At 44.7% G+C, this 22,799-nt stretch overlaps 1 protein-coding gene across 1 annotated transcript in view; it reads left to right on the plus strand.

Moving 5' to 3' along the window:
• The first annotated feature begins 18,990 nt into the window (after window positions 1-18,990).
• The window catches only part of LOC141141290 (uncharacterized), a 49,932-nt gene continuing 46,123 nt past the window's right edge, over window positions 18,991-22,799 (plus strand). Inside the window, exons 1-2 of the mRNA XM_073628966.1 lie at window positions 18,991-18,994; window positions 19,686-22,397. Coding sequence (XP_073485067.1) covers window positions 18,991-18,994; window positions 19,686-22,397 — 2,716 coding nt within the window. The remainder of the gene's footprint in view (window positions 18,995-19,685; window positions 22,398-22,799) is intronic.

Raw genomic sequence — 22,799 nt, forward strand, 5'->3', positions numbered from 1 at the left:
AGTTGAGCCCTGCTGCTAGCACTACATTGTGGATTTGTTTACAGGCACCTCTATTCTGAGCCTGCTGAGTTACTGCAGCTTGGCATAGAGGTGCTGTTAGTTGACAAATGAGATCTTCATCTTCTTTTCAGGACAAGCGAGAAATTGAACTCATTAAAAGATTATGACCGCCCCCTTGGTGTTTGCCCTCATGAATCCCCCCCGTATCAGTGTATGCCCTCCTGATTTCCCCCCAGTGTATCAGTGTATGCCTTCCTGATTTCCCCCCCAGTGTATCAGTGTATGCCCTCCTGATTTCCCCCCCCAAGTGTATGACCTCCCGACCCCCCCCCAAGTGTATGACCTCCCGACCCCCCCCAAGTGTATGACCTCCCGATCCCCCCAAGTGTATGACCTCCCGACCCCCCAAGTGTATGACCTCCCGACCCCCCCCAAGTGTATGACCTCCCGACCCCCCCAAGTGTATACCCTCCCGGACACCCCCAAGTGTATACCCTTCTGATCTTACCCCCCAAGTGTATACCCTCCTGATCTCGCCCCCCCAGTGTATGCCCTCCTGATTTCGCCCCCCCAGTGTATGTCCTAATGATCTACCCCCCCAAGTGTACACCCTCCTGATCTCGCCCCCCCCAGTGTATGCCCTCCTGATTTTGCCCCCCCAGTGTATGCCCTCCTGATTTCGCCCCCCCAGTGTATGCCCTCCTGATTTCGCCCCCCCAGTGTATGCCCTCCTGATTTCGCCCCCCCAGTGTATGCCCTCCTGATTTCGCCCCCCCAGTGTATGCCCTCCTGATTTCGCCCCCCCAGTGTATGCCCTCCTGATTTCGCCCCCCCAGTGTATGCCCTCCTGATTTCGCCCCCCCCAGTGTATGCCCTCCTGATTTCGCCCCCCCCCAGTGTATGCCCTCCTGATTTCGCCCCCCCCAGTGTATGCCCTCCTGATTTCGCCCCCCCCAGTGTATGCCCTCCTGATTTCGCCCCCCCCAGTGTATGCCCTCCTGATTTCGCCCCCCCAGTGTATGCCCTCCTGATTTTGCCCCCCCAGTGTATGCCCTCCTGATTTTGCCCCCCCAGTGTATGCCCTCCTGATTTTGCCCCCCCCAGTGTATGCCCTCCTGATTTTGCCCCCCCAGTGTATGCCCTCCTGATTTTGCCCCCCCCAGTGTATGCCCTCCTGATTTTGCCCCCCCCAGTGTATGCCCTCCTGATTTCGCCCCCCCCAGTGTATACCCTCCTGATTTCGCCCCCCCCAGTGTATGCCCTCCTGATTTCGCCCCCCCCAGTGTATGCCCTCCTGATTTCGCCCCCCCCAGTGTATGCCCTCCTGATTTCGCCCCCCCCAGTGTATGCCCTCCTGATTTCGCCCCCCCCAGTGTATGCCCTCCTGATTTCGCCCCCCCCAGTGTATGCCCTCCTGATTTCGCCCCCCCCAGTGTATGCCCTCCTGATTTCGCCCCCCCCCAGTGTATGCCCTCCTGATTTCGCCCCCCCCCCAGTGTATGCCCTCCTGATTTCGCCCCCCCCAGTGTATACCCTCCCGATTCCCCCCCCCCCCAATGTATGCCCTACTGTTCCCTGCACACTGCCCTACATACTACTGACCTCTGTACACTACCCTACATAATACTGACCTCTGTACACTGTATTACACTGTATTAAACATTAAATTCAGTTCCGTAAGCAACACCTTATTTTCTGGCAGTGCCCCTCCCGAGACTAGACTCTGGATATGCCACTGCATTAGGGTGGGTGTTTTGTTACAGATTTGGGAGATTGGAGCGGCAATCTTTTGCTTTATAACCTTACCAAAGGAGGAATAAGAAAATCTGGACAAAAGTCTCCTGTTTAGAAGAGACTGAAGAGGACTGATTGGCTTGAGAAGGTTTTCGAGACCAGTTTTAATGGCCCTGAAAGGAAGACTGGACATTGCCAGAATAGATTACCCTTGCGGAAGGTGAATTCAGCAATTCCTTAAAAGTGTCTTGACCACATGCTTAACTAATTGTGACAACTTGGTCACCATCTTAATCACTGTCTGCTTGACCAAAGTAGGAATTGTACAGTCATGTTCATCCACATCTTCTTGGAAAGAATCTGACAAGGGTTAATTTGCCTGGGAAGGTTCTGCTCATTGGCACAATATATGACCCTTTCATAGAGTGAGTGGCAGCAACTACTGTTAGAATGTTTTGACCATGTGTTCAATGAATATGACAACCTGGCAGGTGTCAACATCTTTATCCCTGGCTGCTTGAACCAGCAGGCTTTGCCTGGAAGACTAGGAGACTGCTCACTGATAGAATAGATAACCCTTTCACAGGGTGAGTGGAAACAATCCTTTTAGAGCTTATAAGCCTCATGTGACAATCTGCTAGGTGTCTTATCCTTGGTCGCTTAAACAAAACAGTAGTCGTGTCCATCCAGAAACTTAGGAAAAAAGGTTGTTTCTCCTGGTATGGCTAGGCGGCTTCTCATTGTCAGAGCAGATAAACCTTTAAAAGGGTGAGCAAAAACCGCTCCTTTAGCATGTATTGAAAATGTGCTTGTTGAATGTGACATCCTATAAGGTGTCGTCATCTCTATCCCTGGCTGCTTGAGCCAGTAGGATACATACTGTCCTGCCCATCCGCATCTTCCTCTTTATCTGAAGAGGGCTGTTTTGCTTGGGAAAGCTATTAGACTGCTCATTGCCAGGACATATTACCTCATCACAGGGTAAGTGGAAATAACTCCTTTTGAGTGTATTGGCCACTTGTTTAATGAATGAGTCAACCTGTTCTGTATCATCATCCTCATCTCTGGTTGCTTAAACAAAGCAAGATTCATACAGTCATGTTCTTCCACAGCTTCCCCTATGGAGAGTCTGAAGAGGCTGTTTTGCCTGGGAAGGCTATGAGACTGCTCATTGTCAGAACATATAACCCCTTCACAGGGTGAGTGGAAACACTCCTTTTGAGTGTATTGGCCACTTGTTTAATGAATGTGACAACCTGTTCGGTATCATCATCTGTCTCTGGTTGCTTGAACAAAGCAAAATTCATAGTCCTGTTCATCCGCATCTTCTGCCTGAAGAGGGCTGTTTTGCTTGGGAAAAATCTGAGACTGCTCATTACTAGAATAACCTTTTTGCGTACCACTTAACAAAGCAGCTCACAAAAATAATTCAATGCTGTAAAAAATGGGTTGCTTAGTAACAAACCCTCAGGCCGGGTTCACACCTATGCAAGTTAGATGCGGGTTTCCCTGCATCCAATTTGCATGGCAGGAGAATGTGACTGGCTCCCTATGGAGCCGGTTCACATATCTCCATTGCGGCTGCGGAGCGCACTGCACAGGAACACTGTGCGTCTTTGGCTCAGTTTCAGGGCAGAATTCAGGCATAGAATCGGCCCTGATTTGTCCCTGAAACTGGGAACAGGGACGCACAGCATTCCTGTGCGATCCACAGCGGGTTACAGTGTGAACCCGGCCTAAAGGGTCAGCCACTGCTATAGCGAGGCTGAAGCTTCGATCTACAGCCCTGATTTACCAAGTGGTTGATGAGCTAAACCTTGCCCTGCCAGGAATCGGGATATAATGAAAGTTTTTTTGTTCAGAACAGCAACAAAACGGTAGGAATTTGCAACAGAAGCACAATAATTTTCTGCAATGTATACAAACCACCCAAGGGAATTGTAGACCTCATAAAAGCATGCCTCTCCCCCCTCCCCTTTTTTATTTTGTTTTATTTTATTTATTTTATTTTCGGGTGAAAAACTGGAAAGCGGAAGGAAATATAAAAGATGTCCTATATTTCAGCAGGCAATAGCTGGCTATAGTATTCATCCACAGGCGACTCCTCTACCATGTCTAGGAATGCTGGTCTTTTGAGGGGGTGGCACAATAGTAAAGCAAACGTGAGAAGCCACCAACGGATGAGTACTCCCTATGGAGGAGTTTAGGGAATGCTAGTGGCTGCAGGGAGCAAGGCACAACAATACCCACCAATGCAGCATTCATTTGGATACAAAGCATTTTTAAATTTGGCTCCCCAAACCTCCGCCATCTGACTAAACACTGGCACAGTGCGGGTGTGCGTGGCTAGGGGAGACTCTACCGACACCGCTGACCACTTGATGTGAACCCAGCAGACCCCAGACAAGGCTGTTAGCCATGATAAAAGCCCCCCTGAGGACCAGCAGCGGGGCTCCCTGGAATACGAGTCATTTAGCCAAGACACCAGGGACTGCGTCCAGCCTAATCCACATGCATGGACAGATGGCTAGCTCTTTAGACCAACCAGTTAGAGGAGCACACCTAGGTCCTGCGCATAGGAGGTAAAAAGAAAACTGGTGATAAGTATCTTTCAAGCCCTTAGACACGGTGTGAGTGGAAGATAAAGGTATAGGTCTACATATAGGGGTAAACACCGTAGAACACTAAGTCAGCTTGAATGTTATAATGATGGAAAAGAATGTATATGTATCTGATGGAATGTGATGTGACAATGTATTCTCTATCACTCTCTTTGGATAAATAAATGTGAAAAAAACAAAAAGAAGAACGCTGAAGCTGCAGATGGCCTCAAATTTATGAGTTAAGGTCTTGGAAGCATAGAGGAGGCAGAGCCCATACCCAGCTGTGCTGACATGGAGCCGTCAGGAAAGGTCACACTGGAGGATCTTAAAAGTCCTCTGGCGGGCCAATCTGAGCCTGCCAGAGGGTCAATAAAACAGCCAGGTAACTAGCATTTCAAAAATGAGTCTCGCATTGGCAGTCCTTTTTCTTAGAAAAGGTTTATTCTAATACCGGTTTGTTGACTTTAATTCATGCCAACCTAGGACACTGTCCCTTCTAATCTACAGATGATATAGGGCAGTGATGGCGAACTTTGGCACCCCAGATGTTTTGGAACTACATTTCCCTCAACTACACTGCAGAGTGCATGAGCATCATGGGAAATGTAGTTCCAAAACATCTGGGGTGCCAAGGTTCCCCATCACTGATATAGGGTATATACAGTATAAATATAATATAGGATTTTGTTGGACTTAGTTAAAACTTTGGTTAAACTTTCCCATCCTCGTGAAGACTTCTCTGGTGGTCAGCCTTTTTGGACTTGACCTGCTATTCACTGAAAAGAAATTTAGAAGGATTAAAAAAAGCCTTTGACTGTATTTGTTGTGTATAACAAATGTTATGGAACTAAATTTATATATCCTTTCCTTAAAGGGAATCCAGGCTATTGAAAGTGAAAATCAAGTCCATGTTGGTAAGTCTTCATATTATACAATGTAACCACAATCTGCTAGTTATATCTGTGGTACTAAAGTTGCAATTAAACCAAACCTGTCTTCTGATATGAAATGTTTTGTTTAGTATTAAGCATCTTGGCAATGTGCAAAAAGTGCAGAGAAACAAATGGCATGTGCATCGATTTGAGACTCAATTGCAGCTGAGGAGCCCAGCCAACTATCCCTGGTATCGATGACCTTAAGCACTTACTACACCCTACAGTACTTCTGGCATGGGCCTAAACAGATTTTGACATTTTCCCTATTATACCTTGCAGGAAAAAAAAAAACGACAATGCATTTTTAACCAAAGTTCTTAACCAATCACAATTATTAAAAAGGCATGATTGTAAGACATATATTGTGATCAGCGCATGGCAAAATGATGTCTAGAAGTGTGTTCATAGCAATACATGTTTGTTTGCTTTAGTTGGGGAACCATCATTAGAACAATTCCCCTGGCCTAAACATTTAAACTAGAAAGATATTTGCTTGTGAACTAGTAATGTTGTCAGGGACGCTGATATAGCAGTACATCCAGCCCTCCTGTACTGGGCCCCATCAGTTCACACGAGTGGCCCGGGCACCTGCTGAGCATGAGGGCCAGCTGTACTGCCTTATTGCTGACACTTGTGGATTCCCCTGCAGCTCTGCTGGCTTCTACTCTTTCTCAATCTGGCTGCGCTGCGGGGGATCGGTTCTTGGATCTGCGCCCCTTTCGCCTGCTGTCAGGCCCCCCTCCCCTGCAGCAATGCTGGCTTTCCTCCTCTCCCACCATCAGCTGCTGAAGGGCACACGGGGGATTGTTTCAGGATGGACAGCAAGGGGACCTTCCTTTCCTGAATGAACACAGTGAGTGATCTGTACCAATCATTCATGTGTCCATTCATCACTGAAGCATAGTAAACCATGTTTACTATGCTTCCGTTTGTGAATGAACTGGAAGCCTCGGAGTGCTTCCCGTTTATTCACTGTCCAGTGCAGCTGAGCCTGCAGAGAAAGGGACTGGTGAATCTGTCCTCAGTCCTTTTCTCTGTCCCAAATGTCTGTTAGACCCCTGATATTACACCAAAGGCCACCCAAAAGGGCAGATAAAAAAAATTTAATACATTTTTCAATGTGAAATAAGAATTCTTATGCCACCCCAGAAGTAAGTGAGTTTCATGCACTGTAAAATATCAGTTTATAGAGGACATAGAGGTCTACAGTACACACTGGTTTACAGGTAGGCAACATGATGTTATCATATCAACATGTGCTTGGGCAGAACACTATATACAGTGTATGTAACTGATATGTCCTTCAACTAGACCCGGGGCAGAGTTGTGCATGGCTTTGTATGTTGTGGTTAGTATTTTGAATTTAATTCGCTGGGTGACTGGGAGCCAGTGTAGGGATTGGAGTAGAGGGTTGACAGACACTGAGTGGTTGGTAAGGTGTATAAGTCTGGCAGCAGCATTCGTGATAGACTGAAGAGAGGATAGGCTATGGAGAGGTAGGCCAATGAGAAGGGAGTTGCAATAGTCAAGGCGAGAGATAACAAGGGAGTGAATGAGGAGCTTGGTGTTTCTTTGATTTGTTAAAAAGGGGCGAATTTTAGAGATGTTACGGAGGTGAATTCTACAAACTTTTGACAACGATTGGATTTGAGGCTGAAATGACAAGTCAGAGTCTAGGATTACACCTAGTACCCTGGTTGCATTGTTGATTTTAATGGAAAAGTCATGGAGAGGGGCACAGGCAGGGGGGAATAATAATAATAGCTCAGTTTTTTAGAGAGATTTAGTTTAAGGAAGTGGTGCGACATCCATGCTGATATGTAAGTTAGTAATGCGAGAGGAGACTGAAGGAGTGAGGTGAGGAGTAGACAGATAGATTTGGATGTCATCAACATATAAGTGGTATTGGAAGCCGTGGGCGGTTATTAAGTGACCAAGGGAGGAGGTGTAGATATAGAGGAGAAGGGGTCCAAGAACAGAGTCTTGGGGGGCCCCCACAGAAAGGGGCAATGGAGAGGAGGAGACAGAGTTGTAGGTGACACTGAAGGAGCGCTGTGATAAATAGGCAGAGAACCAGGATAGAGCAGAATCTCGGAGGCCAAGGGAATGTAGTTTATTGAGAAGGAGCGGGTGGTCAACATTATCAAAGGCCGCAGAGAGGTCAAGTAGTAGGAGTATGGAGTACTGGCTGGTTTTAGCAGTTTGTAAATCATTAGTGAGTTTTAGTAAGGCAGTTTCCATGGAGTGCTGCGAGCGAAAGCCAGACTGTAAGGCCCCTTTCACACGGATGGATAGAATGGTACTTTTAGCTGCGGATTTTCTAATTTTCTACCGCAGCTAAAAGCACACAATGCTTTCCTATGGCCCCATTCACACACTGCGTTTAACTGTGAATTAGATACATGCGGTTCTGTGCGGATAGAAAAAATAGAATTGACTGCGTCCAGGAGCGATTTAGCGCAGCTATCCGCACATAACCTCAGATAATCGCAGTGCACTATGTCAGCTGCGGATAACAGCGCCGAGCTGCTCATCGGGAAAGGAAAAATGATTTTTTTCTTTCCCAATGAGCGACAAGCACGGGGATACGACTCGAATCCCCGCCAATGCCCGGCACTGTTTGGTATGAATCTTGAGGGGGTCTCCACGCCAAATTTTAAATAAAAAAAATGGCGTGGGTTCCCCCCCAGGGGCATACCAGGTCCTTTGGTCTGGTATGAATTTTAAGAGGAACCCCTACGCCGAAAAAACGGCATGGGGTCCCCCCCAAAATCCATACCAGACCCTTATCCAAGCACGCAGCCCGGTCGGTCAGGAAAGGGGGTGGGGACGGGCGAGTGGCCCCCCCTCCTGAGCCGTACCAGGCCGCATGCCCTCGGGTGATGACCACGCCCCCTAAAACGTCACAGTCCCAGCATGCCCAGGGACTGTGACGGCATAAGGGGGCGGGGTCACCGCCTATATAAGTCAGAGCGGAGCGCCCAGAGTGCATTCCAGTCGGAGAGAGCGTCGTGTCAACATCAGAAGAAGAGAAGAGGGAAGAAGGCAGCAGACCGGGCTCCTCCGCTATAGCAAAAGAGCGGCAAAAGAGCAGAAGATAGCGGAGGAGCCCGGCAGAAGACCCGGAGAGCGCAGAGAAGAACCGGAGAGACCCCCGAAGCCGGAAGAAGACCCCCGGAGCTGTCTAATAAATTACTTTAAAAATCTGTGTAGTGTTATTTTTTTTCATTCGCATAGGGTGGGGGGGCCGGGATCTGGGGGCCCCCTTATTAAAGGGGGCTCCCGGATTCCGATAAGCCCTCCGCCCGCAGACCCCGACAACCAACGGCCAGGGTGGTCGGGAAGTGGCCCTTGTCCTCATCAACATGGGGACAAGGTGCTTTGGGGTGGGGGCCGCAGGGCGCCCCCTCCCCAAAGCACCCACCCCTCATGTTGAGGGCATGCGGCCTAGTACGGCTCAGGAGGGGGGGCGCTCGCCCATCCCCACCCCATTTCCTGACCGACCGGGCTGCGTGCTCGGATAAGGGTCTGGTATGGATTTGGGGGGGGACCCCACGCCGTTTCAGCGTAGGGGTTCTGCTTAAAATCCATACCAGACCGAAGGGCCTGGTATGCCCCTGGGGGGGAACCCACGCCATTTTTTTATTTAAAATTTGGCATGGAATTCCCCCTCAAGACTCATACCAAACAGTGCGAGTCGGCACCCTGTTGGGTTGCCATGGAAATGGCAAACCGCAGCCAAACGCGACCGCAGCTAATCGCACTGTGCAAATGCAGCTGATCGCAGTGCCTGGAGTCTTGAACTCCACAGGAAAAAAAACATGCTTTTAACTGCGGCAGAATAGCCGTCCGTGTGAAAGGCGCCTAAGGGGTCAAGAAGGTTATTTTCACTGAGGTCGGAGCTAAGACGGTTGTAGACTAGGCGTTCTAGAAGTTTAGAGATGAATGGGAGCAATGAGATGGGTCTTAAGTTGTTCAGGTTGGTAGGGTCCAGTGAGGGCTTTTTAAGAATGGGAGTGATCTGCGCATGTTTTAGAGTGGAGGGGAAGATGCCACTAGAGAGGGAGAGATTGAAGATGTGGGTGAGGGAGCATAGGATAGAAGAAGAGGGTGACCATAGTAGTTGTGAGGGAACAGGATCCAATGGACAATGGGTTAGGTGGGCATCCGAGAAGTTTTGTAACCTCTTCAGTAGTAACCAATTCAAAAGAGGAGAGTGTTGAATGTGCTGCTAGGCAAGGTATGTTGGGTGGGGAAAACGTACGCACAGTGGAGGTGTCCTCACAAATTGCATCGATCTTGTCTTTGCAGTGATTGGCAATCTCCTGGGCAGTGAGTGAGTTAGTGGGTAGAGGGGGTGGGGGAGGAAGCAGAGAGTTAAAGGTTGAGAAGGGCCGACGGGGACTGGATGACAAGGAATTAATAAGAGAGACAAAGTAGGCTTGTTTGGCAGCATGGAGGCATGAATTGTATTTTAGAAGGGCAGATTTAAATAGGGTGAAGTCTTGCAGGCATTTGGTTTTACGCCGCAGTCGTTCAAGAGCACGGCAATTTCTCCTGTGATTTCTAGTGTTGTCAGTTTGCCAGGGTTGTAACGGTCGGGGCCTGATTCTGCGTGTGGTTAGAGGAGCAGGTGCATCTAGTGATGATGAGTGAACTGTTGTAGAGTATCTCACAATGCCGTGGTCCCTTTTTGTTTGTGGAAAATGGGTTTGCAAATGATCCTTGTTCTGCCTCTCCAATCTAAGCTTTGAAAGTGTGATCTCCGTAACTTGGTTAGCTGTGTTGAGATGTCGATAGCCCCAATCTTGTTTGGATAAACAGACAGCGACTCAATCCAGATAACACCTTGTTGATCTTGTGAAGTTTAATCCATAAACTGTGAGGATCTTACAACAATGAACGTCGGATAGATCAAAAGATTGTAATATGATCAAGTCCAAACTTGCTGAGATGTATTACTGGGAAATGAACAAAGGGTGGAGCTAACTATACAGGATAAGCCGAGATACAGGAAGGGGAGGAACCAGGGACAGAATAATACATATAACATTTAAAGGCATATCACAAAGCATGTGAAACATGACACTCCCTGTAGAAATGTCTATGATTTCTATTATTAAACTTTAGTCCAAGTCCAAATATAAGTAATGAAAATTCTTTCCAAGAACACCTGCAAAACAAGAGGGAAGGGAAGAACAAGTGAAACCATGCAAACATTAACATATACTTGCAGATGTTGGTCTCTAAGGTCCAGGTTGTGACAAGGAAATATCCTTCTTCAGAGGGGAAGGCAGCAACATGCATCAATCTTTCGTACCTCCCTTTGAATCAAGTTTATGACTTGTGAGACTTGTCTTCTTCTTTAGGCAAAAGAAGTACTAGTTCCTTTATAGGTCTGAATTAAAAGTGTGCAGAACCTTCTTTCATTACTTTAACTTCTACTTTCTACCATTACTTGGCATAGTCTTTGTAATAAGACCCATAGGCCAATAGTTGCGATGAGAATCTGTCTCTTTCAAGAGAACTATGTCTCCCACTTGTAGGTTGGGTTTGCTAGTTTTCCATTTCCATTTACTGTGACTTTGAAGGTTAGAAAGGTACTCCATCTTCCACCGGTTCCAAAACACATTATCAAGACGTTGAACCTGTTTCCATTGATGCTTGTGAACATTAGGATAATGAAGTTCCTCTTTAGGAATAGTGGCTATCCCAATTTTTTGGGTAAGAAAAGTGGCTGGAGTGAGCAATACTGAAGACTCTGAATCTGAGGACACAGGGACCATAAGCCTTGCATTGATTATAGCAGACACCTCTGCAAGAAGAGTGACTAAAATACAAATCTTCTGAAGGCATTAATAAAACAGGAAGAGTCCATTGATTCTATCACTTCGATGTGCACTGCACGAATGCTCAAACAAATGAACAGTGGAGCCCATGGCTCATTGTTAGCAACTCTGCCACAAGTTCTGCGTGTAACAGTCCAGGGGCCAACTATGTCCATGCCAACAATAGTAAATGGAGGTTCAGTGCTTAATCGGTCAGTCGGCAGCTCTGCCATCTGTTGTAGGTGTTTTCCTCTTAGTTTTTGGCACTTGACACATTTGTGGAGTATGGACGATATACACCTTTTCATCCCGACGATCCAGAAACCTGCAGACCTTACTGCTTCTTCTGTGAAGTGACGTCCTTGGTGCTGAACTTGCTCATGGAAATGCCTAACTAACAGAGCAGTAATGTGATGACGTCCTGGAATAATGAGGGGATTTTTCTCTTCACTGAATTCGACCTTCCAATACGACCATCAACTCGAAGTAACTTGTTGTGATCAATTATTGGATTTAATTTGTACAGAGGACTATCCTTAGGTTGAGTCCCTTTTTATACATTAGCAATCTCTTGTAAGTATTCTTCATGTTGGACACATTGGATAACCCTTTCTGCTTGAGAGACTTCCTCAATTTGGGGGGGGGCATTTACAGATGTGCCACTTGTGACACTCTTTTTCAATGCAAGAGCTGTTTGCAAATTGATGAGCAACGTGAATAAGACCTGCAATGCCTCGTACAACAGAGGACCACTTAGAAAAGCATTCAAAGCGGTGAGGACTCAGTCTTACCCTTGAATTCACAGAGCTGTTGAGTGTGATGGAAACTGCTCTGATTTCCTTCTCAGATTCCAGATGAACCATTTCAAAGTTGGAATCTGTAGAACTTGAGATGAGTTTATCATTCAAGAGTAATGGTGGCGATAGCCATGATGTGTCCAGAAATGCAGTAGTAGGTATTGCACGACGATCAGCATGGTTGAAGTTAGTGGGAACATGGTGCCATTGTTCAGGCGTAGAGAACTTTCTAATGCCTTCCACCATGTTAATTGGTAGTCTCTTTCTTGTGGTACGAAATGGTAGAGGTACTACACAACTGTTGGAATCATCTTGACAGAACTCTTTACTCATGGTTTTCAAGAATCCTTTGTCATCCATGGTACCTGCCAACTCATTGTCTTTAGTGGTTACCTCAAACACTGTGTTGCCGATGTTGTCATCCCAGAAATTAAGGGCTTTCTTATCGTCTTGTATGATGTACTGTTTTGCACCTTTTTTGAAACGTCTATCTTTCACATTATATTGATGTGGTTGTTGTGCAGAACATGTAGTCCGTCCATTTGTGAGAACGTGTGTTTTAAAGGAAGAGACTGAGTAAGACCTTCTGCCTTTGTCTTGACAGACATTGCCTATGATGACCCGGCCTAGATCCAGACACTGAGCATATGGCGCATCATGTGGACCATTGATTTGCTGACGAAATTTTCCCCCCTAAGATGTCTCAGCCGAGTAACAGCAGGATATCAGCACTTTCGTTGAGGGCTGGTATTTGGTCGGCTATGGCCTTCAATTGAGAATTCTGTCAGGAGTAGGGATCTACTCTTTGTTGCTTGCAATCTGGTTGCACTCAGTGATGGTGGGCAAGAATATTTCCACATTGTCATTCAGAGGAGCAACTACAAGACCGTTGGCTCTCCTACCTAAGACTTCTGTAGTGCAGGCACAAGCGCTTAGGATATAAGGTAGAGCATCTCCTGTTATATTCAACAGTTCAAAAAACTGTGTTCTTGCAAGAGATCTTTTGATCTGATCATCCAGAATAGTATACAGTCTTATGGCTTTTTCAGGTTGACCTTTGGGGTATACAGGAACCAAGCATATCTTTGCACAGGATTTGTCAGAGTCCTTCTCCATAGACTTCTGTACATGTAGAGAACACTAAGGTGGAAGGTGCTGTTTTGATCTGTGTGCTCCCCGCCTTGTTTTGCCTCAGGAAGATTGATTGTAAACGTAGTAGAGATGTGCAGATATTGATGAAGAGCTTGCACATGGTCATCACTGTCACACTCTAAACATTTGATAGCTTTACAGTCCTTTGCAAAGTGCTCTGTGGAGGCACAGCATTTGTAGCAAACTTCAAATTTCTTTAAGTTACTTACGTTCTTGCAAGGTTTTCTTTCGGAAGCCGATACATTTCTTAAGTGGATGTGGTTTGTTATGTATCGGACATTGGCAATTTGGGTTCTCAATTTTCTTGTTTTCTTTTTGAAAACTGTAGCAGGTGCAGGTAGAACATCAGTCCTTTTCACTAACACTGGACCTCTATGGTCTGTGTTTCATATGTGCGTTCATAGGTCTTGGAGAGGGTGAACTGAGAGGGTTACAGTCACCATAGGAGAAACTTGGGTCATTCTTAGTGTCTGCAATTCTTTTGATGAACTCGCAGAAGTAGGAAAAAAGAGGAAAGGCAACTTGATGATTTTCCTTATAATTTGATCCAAGCGCTGTCCATTTTTCTTGAATGCTATATGGTAACTTGAGAATAATAGGGTTGATGCCACGAGTGGTGTTGAGGTAACAGAGACCAGGTAAGTTGATGTCCGCCTTAGCAAGTTGAAGCTCTAATAGAACATCACTGAGTTCTTGAAACATTAGATTGTCTCTAGAAGAAATATTTGGGAAGCTTTGCATCCTTTTGAATAAGGCATCTTCAATGGCCTTTGGACTGCCAAAGGTACGTTCAAGTCTGTCCCAAGCAGGGTTGTCGATATGAACTGCTTTGAGCCTCTTAATGTGTTCAGGTGACTGGGGACCTAGCCATCTGATGAGCAGATCTAATTCCTCTGTGGCATTAATGTCTACGTCACTCATTGTGGCCTTAAAGGTGGATTTCCAGCCTCTGTAATTTTTTAGGCTTGTCATCAAACTTGGTGAGGCCTGTCTTAGTGAGCTCTCTGCGGAGCATGTATTTAGCAAACTGTTCTCAGACTTTAGATGCATGACTGCAGGTGGAACAGAGTTAGTTGTGATGGCTGGTGCATTGACGTTAAGTGATTTGGGAACATATGTTGGTGTGAAGGCATTCAATGCTGGAATTGGCTTAAAGTTCATTGGCATGTTGGTTTGTAGCTGTGGATTAGTGTACTTGCTAGGAGGTACTTGGTTAGTGCCAAAGAAGATGGACAGTCTGTTATATGCATAACAGTGTCTGCTGCTTGCTGAGATGCTGCAGTCTGTACTGGAAGCTATAATGGCAAATTGTCTTGAGGTACTGTAGGTGCAGAGAAGAGACTTTGAGTGCTTTTGGCTGCTGTTACAGGGAGTTGATGTTCTGAAGAGGTATGTGAAGAATCTGAGGCATAAGATACAACGGAGTGTCTGCAACTGTTGTCTCTTTTGCTTTCACTGGCAGCTTGTTCTAAGACCCTTAATCTTGTCATGGCTGTGGCATGCTCACGTTGTTTTTCCAAAACATCCATTTCTGCTTTCTGGCGTGCAGCTTCAGTGTCCATTTCTGCTCTTTGGGCTGCAGCTTAGGCTTCCATTTCTGCTTTCTTTTGGGCTAAAGCTGCCTGAACTTTAGAAGCTTCAGCATCTGCACAGGCCTTTATGAGTTGTTGACTGAGTGTAGAAGACCTTGATTGTAGGGATTTGGAAGATCTTGTGGAGCGTCTGGTAGATGCAGAGCGATAAGCTCTGGATTCATGAAGCTGTGTTGTTCTCACTTCTGCCTTTGTCTTTGTTTGCACCACTAAATTGTCTCTTTCAAGATTGAGCTCCTCAAATCCCTTTTAATTCTTCCAATGATCATTGAGTATTGTACTTTTGATAACTCATAAGCAACATTCAATTGGTTGATAACGTCCTCTAGTTGTAATGACTCATGAGATTGTTGGGAGAGAGCAGACATGCATTTAACAGTATTAGACCATAAGTCATTGATATTAAACAGCAGTTCTTTGTCAGCTTGAAGATTCTGTTGCACTTTCCAAGTTGGTTTTGTTGAGCGTTTTTTCCTTTTTGGTTTGATTCAGGAACTAATTCCTCATATGGAAGGAGTAGTAAACCTGGCTGTGTATCCTCCAGATGGCATATTGTCTTGCTGAAACATATTGTTAACAAGGAGAGGGTTTATAGCAAAGTTGTTTTTTTCCAGCAGCAGAGAAAAGTATCGATTTGATGTGTCTGAGCTCAGGTTTCATAGGCTGCAGTTGGAGAAAGGTTTGCTCTGACTTTCTTATAAGATTACACAGACAAAAAAAACATGTGCTGATGCATACAAAGGCAGTGTATAAGTTGTTTGTATGAACATCCACAGCAATAATATTGTCCTGTGGCTGATCAGTGCTATGCTGAGACTTGCTTGCAGAGACACACAGGCTTGTGTAGTAATGACTGCACTGTATGATATCTATTTACAGTGTCAATTAGGGATGAGCCGAACACCCCCCTGTTCGGTTCGCACCAGAACATGCGAACAGGAAAAAAGTTCGTTCGAACACGCGAACACCGTTAAAGTCTATGGGACAGGAACATGAATAATCAAAAGTGCTAATTTTAAAGGCTAATATGCAAGTTATTGTCATAAAAAGTGTTTGGGGACCTGGGTCCTGCCCCAGGGGACATGGATCAATGCAAAAAAAAGTTTTAAAAACGGCCGTTTTTTCAGGAGCAGTGATTTTAATAATGCTTAAAGTCAAACAATAAAAGTGTAATATCCCTTTAAATTTCGTACCTGGGGGGTGTCTATAGTATGCCTGTAAAGGGGCGCATGTTTTCTGTGTTTAGAACAGTCTGACAGCAAAATGACATTTTGAAGGAAAAAACTAATTTAAAACTACCCGCGGCTATTGCATTGCCGACAATACACATAGAAGTTCATTGATAAAAACGGCATGGGAATTCCCCAAAGGGGAACCCCGAACCAAAATTTAAAAAAAAAATGACGTGGGAGTCCCCCTAAATTCCATACCAGGCCCTTCAGGTCTGGTATGGATATTAAGGGGAACCCCGGCCAAAATTTAAAAAAAATGACGTGGGGTTCCCCCTAAATTCCATACCAGACCCTTCAGGTCTGGTATGGATTTTAAGGGGAACCCCGCGCCCCAAAAAAAAAAAAACGGCGTGGGGTCCCCCCAAAAATCCATACCAGACCCTTATCCGAGCACGCAACCTGACCCCCAGATCCCGCCCCCCCTGTGTGAAATGGTAAGGGGGTACAAAAGTACCCCTACCATTTCACTAAAAAACTGTCAAAAATGTTTAAAATGACAAGAGACAGTTTTTGACAATTCCTTTATTTAAATACTTCTTCTTTCTTCTATCTTCCTTCATCTTCTGGTTCTTCTGGTTCTTCTGGCTCTTCTGGTTCTTCCTCCGGCGTTCTCGTCCAGCATCTCCTCCGCGGCGTCTTCTATCTTCTTCTCCTCAGGCCACACCGCACCCATGGCATGGGGGGGAGGCTCCCGCTCTTCTCTTCATCTTCTTCTCTTCTAAGGAAGATAGAAGAAGTATTTAAATAAAGGAATTGTCAAAAACTGTCTCTTGTCATTTTTAACATTTTTGACAGTTTTTTAGTGAAATGGTAGGGGTACCCCCCTTACCATTTCACACAGGGGGGGGGCCGGGATCTGGGGGTCCCTTTGTTAAAGGGGGCTTCCAGATTCCGATAAGCCCCCCGCCCACAGACCCCCACAACCACCAGCCAGGGTTGTGGGGATGAGGCCCTTGTCCTCATCAACATGGGGACAAGGTGTTTTGGGGGGCTACCCCAAAGCACCCTCCCAATGTTGAGGGCATGTGGCCTGGTACGGTTCAGGAGGGGGGGGCCGCACTCTCGTCCCCCCCTCTTTTCCTGCGGCCTGCCAGGTTGCGTGCTCGGATAAGGGTCTGGTATGGATTTTTGGGGGGACCCCACGCCTTTTTTTTTTTTTTGGCGCGGGGTTCCCCTTAAAATCCATACCAGACCTGAGGGGTCTGGTATGGAATTTAGGGGGAACCCCACGTCATTTTTTTTTTTTTTCTAATTTTGGCCGGGGTTCCCCTTAATATCCATATCAGACTTGAAGGGCCTGGTATGGAATTTAGGGGGACTCCCACGTCTTTTTTTTTTTTTTTTTATTTTGGTTCGGGGTTCCCCTTTGGGGAATTCCCATGCCGTTTTTATCAATGAACTTCTATGTGTATTGTCGGCAATGCAATAGCCGCGGGTAGTTTTAAATTAGTTTTTTCCTTCAAAATGTCATTTTGCTGTCAGACTGTTCTAAACACAGGAAACATGCGCCCCTTTACAGGCATACTATAGACACCCCCCAGGTACGAAATTTAAAGGGATATTACAGTTTTATTGTTTGACTTTAAGCATTATTAAAATCACTGCTCCTGAAAAAACGGTCGTTTTTAAAACTTTTTTTGCATTGATCCATGTCCCCTGGGGCAGGACCTGGGTCCCCAAACACTTTTTATGACAATAACTTGCATATTAGCCTTTAAAATTAGCACTTTTGATTTCTCCCATAGACTTTTAAAGGGTGTTCCGCGGCATTCGAATTTGCCGCGAACACCCCAAATTGTTCGCCGTTCGGCGAACTTGCGAACAGCCAATGTTCGAGTCGAACATGAGTTCGACTCGAACTCGAAGCTCATCCCTAGTGTCAATATAACATCTCGCAGTCTATCCAGAGCTAGCAAGGATCAGATATTTTGATCTTGTTTGATGTATTGACTGATCTTTCTAACAATCTTTTGACTGTTCTGCCTCTCCAATCTAAGCATTGAAAGTGTGATCTCCTTAACTTAGTTAGCTGTGTTGAGATGTCGATAACCCCAATCTTTTTTGGATAAACAGTGACTCGATCCAGACGACACCTTGTTGATCTTGTGAAGTTTAATCCATAAACTGTGAGGATCTTACAACAATGAACATCGGATAGGTAACAAGATCATAATGTTATCCAGTCCAGACATGTGCTAAGCTGCATTACTGGGAAATGGACAAAGGGTGGAGCTAACTATACAGGATAAGCTGAGATACAGGAAGGGGAGGAACCAGGGACAGAATAATACATTTAAAGGCATATCACAAAGCATGTGAAACATGACAATCCTATAGTGCTACCATGGTGAGCTCCAAAGTTTATGGCTGATGTAGAGAAAAAACTTTTTTTTATAAATTTTTTTATTATAGTCTTGTTTCTGGTACCCATAGACTTTATAGAGCTTTGGGTGGGAATAAGTCTCCATTTCTAGGTCCACAACCTGTCCGTTAGCCAGACCTCAATATTAGTGTCGGCTGTCCATAGGTCTTTATATAACACCAAACTATTTAACATACATCGTAGATTTAATTTTAATTTCTCCTCTGCTCTCCTCCTGTAACAATGAATGTAATAAATACATTTTGAAAATCAAATAAATAAAATGTAAAATAAAAATAGAAAATACAATTATAAAAAAAATGTAAAAAAATTGAAAATTCAAGAAAAAAAATAACAAAAAAAAGGACTCATTCAAATGTGGATCCCTTTTCAGAGAGCATTTGACAGGTGGTGAGAAGGCATATTGCCTCCTCACCACCTGCTTTAACCCCGCACTAGTGCACTGCAACCACATACTTTGCTTTGGTTGAGGGGCACGTGCAGAGCAGTGCTATTTACTTAAATGAGTCTTGTTCGATGGGGGTAGAATTTCTTGCATGGATGCGGAGCATAGCGCTGTGGTATTTTAGTGAAAAATATAATTTTGATATTTTCAGGGGGGGGTGGGCTGTACGGGGCCACGTGATTTCTAACCGCAGCCCTGAATGTTGTGGTCAAAATGGTCAAACAGAGGGCACAACTAGTGACTGGTATTGCGGATTTCCCTTTTGCTGATCTTTTAAAAAGGGGAAAGCATGGGTGAGAGAGCAAGAGGGAGTGAAAGAATAAATGTTTTGCATGTGTTTTTTTGGGGTTTTTTTGTCCACCTTTTTAAAAAAAAAAACCCATGATTTGGTATATGCACCAATGTACTGTATGTAAATGGTCTGTTTTAAAAGGAACTTCACCCCTCGTATTTCTTTTTTCCCCTCTTACCTCATTTGTTGGTGTTACACACAATTCACAAAACTCACTGCCCAGTTAATCCAGCATTGCCCTGCCATGATCCGCTGAGCTGCTGCCACTCCCAGGCTCTTCGCCAACATCTTTGTTTCGGAGGTCATCAGGGGTCAGCTGTCTTTTCCTAGTTCAGGCAGCCCAACCCTCTGATGAAGTGCCGCACTCCTTTGGCCGCTGTATGGAACCTGAAACATCCTAGGGGGATGTCTACATTTCCCAAGAGGCTTCAGATTGGCAGCTGCAGGGTGGACTGGACTAAAAATCAGGCAAAAAAGGTTTGCTATTTTTGATTGTGAAGGATGGGGGAAGTGCGATCATGCCTAGTGCATCTAGTGAGGGAATGGCCACTTAAATACAGTATGCATTATTTTTTTTTAGATGTATATTATAATTTTTTACTTTTTTTTTGTTAGTAACTTACCTCCTATATTTTACAGTTTGGTCTCATTTATCTTCTATCAATACTTTTTTGTCTTTTTATTTTTGTCAGGGTTTGAGCCAACTTCAGTGCATACGTTTATGGCAGAAAAGAGCTGTCTTGTCCAGTTAAGTAAAGATTTTGGCACGTTTTCCCCTCCTGTGGTTTCTGGGAAAACAAATGTAAATTTGTGGTGTAACTGGACTATTTTAGCTGCACCAGGAAAGCACATTGTAATCTACATAGATGGATTTCAAACGAACACAAACTGCGATGACAACCGTGCCCAAATAATTTTTGAAAGGATTTCATCATCTGTTGAAACCACCATCGTGTCTGCTTGTTGGAATAAGCCTACACATGTTTTTGCTGCTCAGGCCCTTGCAGTCAATGTTGTACTACTATGGCAGACATTTTCACCTACTGATTCACTCAAATATTTTGAAGGACGATACTATATCTTTGATGATCCTGCTGCTGGTCTAAATGCTCATTTATGTAACTGTTCATTAAAACCATATAAGTCTGTGACTGTACCAGTTGCAACAACAGTACTTGGAATCCCACCAACAAATGTACGTCCAGTATATTCTTCTCTACCTTCAACATTGTCTATTAGCAAGTTGCCTTATGTTAGCACTAAGGTTTCTGAAGCTTACCATGATGGAGACCATGAAGTTGCAATTGCTACTCCCCAGCCACCTCTACATGTTGCTCACTATTTAACTGCAGGCACTTTTGCTATTAACCTGTCAAAGGATGTTCCAAGCACAGTAGTACAGGTTCCTTCCCCACCATCTAAGGTTGTCCAGCCACAATCCTCACATTCTTCTGTCATGGATGAAGACAAACCTATTGATATAGAGACCACAGAAGACCTACAGCCAAGTTATGTGGGGCAGTGGGAAACTACATCTCAACCAAACTGGATATTGGGAAAAATCCTTTCTATGTCAGAAGCGCCAGTGCTGAGTACAGCACATATTGAGATTCCTGTGGCACCCCATTTTAGTGGAGCTCATGATTCAACGCTGCATGTTACTCCCCATTTCAGCACAACCTATCTTACTGATCTTCCAATGACTGTGCATTACGGTACTGCACATGATGTTGGGCTACATAAGGCTACTCCTATAAGTATACCCTATACTGCAAAGCTTCCAAAAACTCCACATTTTGGACTATCTCATACTGAGCCTGATGGGACAGAGCAATTCAGCGAAACCAATAATATTCAGGTTTCCACACCTTTTACTGCTGCTCTTTTAGCTGAGCTCACTAAAATCCATAATTTCAGTGAAGGACAGTTTATGATGACACCACCAGTTAGTGCAGCCCACCAGACTGAGTTCCCTCGGGATTATGTTACAAGTATTGTCAAAAGACCTAAAATACCTAAGACCTCACATGTCAATACAGACCAAATTATTGACGCTCCTAAAACCGTATTGGACTTGTTATATATAGAATCGCATCTAGAAAAACCTACCTCCGTCCCACCACTGAGTTGGAAAAAACCTTCTCTACCTGCTGTTACTGCGACTGCTGAAACTATGAAACCTGTATTTACAGCTGACGGGCACACAATAGAAACCTCAACAGCAGCTCCTCTTATTTCACCAGCACAGTTTACGTCCTTACCTGTTGGGAAATTTCCAACAAGTCAAGGGGGTATTTCTCACCCAACGCCTCAGGCCTTGTTACCAACAACCAAGTCATTGAGTAAGGACCTTGGTAGCCAGACTGTCACTGAACCTGAAAAAACTCAGGTGTTTCAGCCTGTGTCATTTAGTACTGTACATCCTGAAAATAATTTGCAAAAGGCTAAGACTGTGAGTGCTGTGCTGGGATTTCATATAAATGTTCTTGGCAGCAGCTACTCAACAAGTCTACCAGCAGCTAAACCTATAGTTAGTGGCTCACCTCCACAGAGCAAAGTGCCGGTGTCGGGTCAAGAGGGAGTCCCTCTTGACCTGAGTCAAGGGGGTATTTCTCACCCAAAGCCTCAGGCCTTGTTACCAACAACCAAGTCATTGAGTAAGGACCTTGGTAGCCAGACTGTCACTGAACCTGAAAAAACTCAGGTGTTTCAGCCTGTGTCATTTAGTACTGTACATCCTGAAAATAATTTGCAAAAGGCTAAGACTGTGAGTGCTGTGCTGGGATTTCATATAAATGTTCTTGGCAGCAGCTACTCAACAAGTCTACCAGCAGCTAAACCTATAGTTAGTGGCTCACCTCCACAGAGCAAAGTGCTGGTCTCAGGTCAAGAGGGAGTGCCTAAAGACATGTCTACTTCCTCTCAACCAAGATTTGACGTTCAGCCCAAACTTTTTGGGAGCTCACGCCAAGTTACAGAAACAGAAAAGGAAGGCGCTGTTAAAAGGAAAAACGTTTCAACAGTCACAGAAGTTAAAACTTTACTAACTGAGGAATACAAGTCTACAGAAATATTTACAAAGGTCATTGGATGGATTGGTCATTGGTTGTCAAATCATAGCAGACATGATCCAGGTCATGAAAATAAAACGGCCACACAACCTGTAACAAGCACAGCCATGCCATATAAATCTTCCTCTGCTCAGTTATTGATAAGCTTTCCCTTACCTCTACCACATTCACCATCTGACAAGTCGCACTCATCTCTAGATGTAGATGTTTTTAAAAAGATCAAAATGACCACTGCTGGCCATAGTAAAAGTACAGTACAAAGTAATGCAAGTCATGCCAATTTTAATCTTGATCTGAACCAAGAAAGTGAAGAGCCAAGGAGTCATGTCTTTGGTAAGTAGTCCATAATTTTTGGTGTTTCATTGCAACAATATACGTTTTGACCTAGAGTTGGATGTGAATGTTTTCTTCCAGATTTGGTTGAGAAAAAAAATGCTTTCAGTGCTATTTAAATACATTTCAGTGTTTTTTTTTTTTTTGTTTTTTTTTTTCATATCTCATTTCCTTTGCTTCTCCTCCCTCCTTTTTTCTCCCCCCGTCATACATACATTATTTGACACCAGGAGTCTGAAGGCAATCTGACCGAGAATATTAAAGCTTATTGAGAGCCCCTACCCCCTGTTGAAAAACCAACTACTCCAGTTTAAGATTTCCTACCCTCTGTTAAAAAAAAATAAAAAAATAAAAAATAAATAAAAATGATCCAGTGCTGTCCTAAACTTCTGTGGCCCAGCA

Source organism: Aquarana catesbeiana, linkage group LG04, assembly GCF_042186555.1.
Source record: "Aquarana catesbeiana isolate 2022-GZ linkage group LG04, ASM4218655v1, whole genome shotgun sequence".
NCBI lineage: Eukaryota > Metazoa > Chordata > Amphibia > Anura > Ranidae > Aquarana > Aquarana catesbeiana.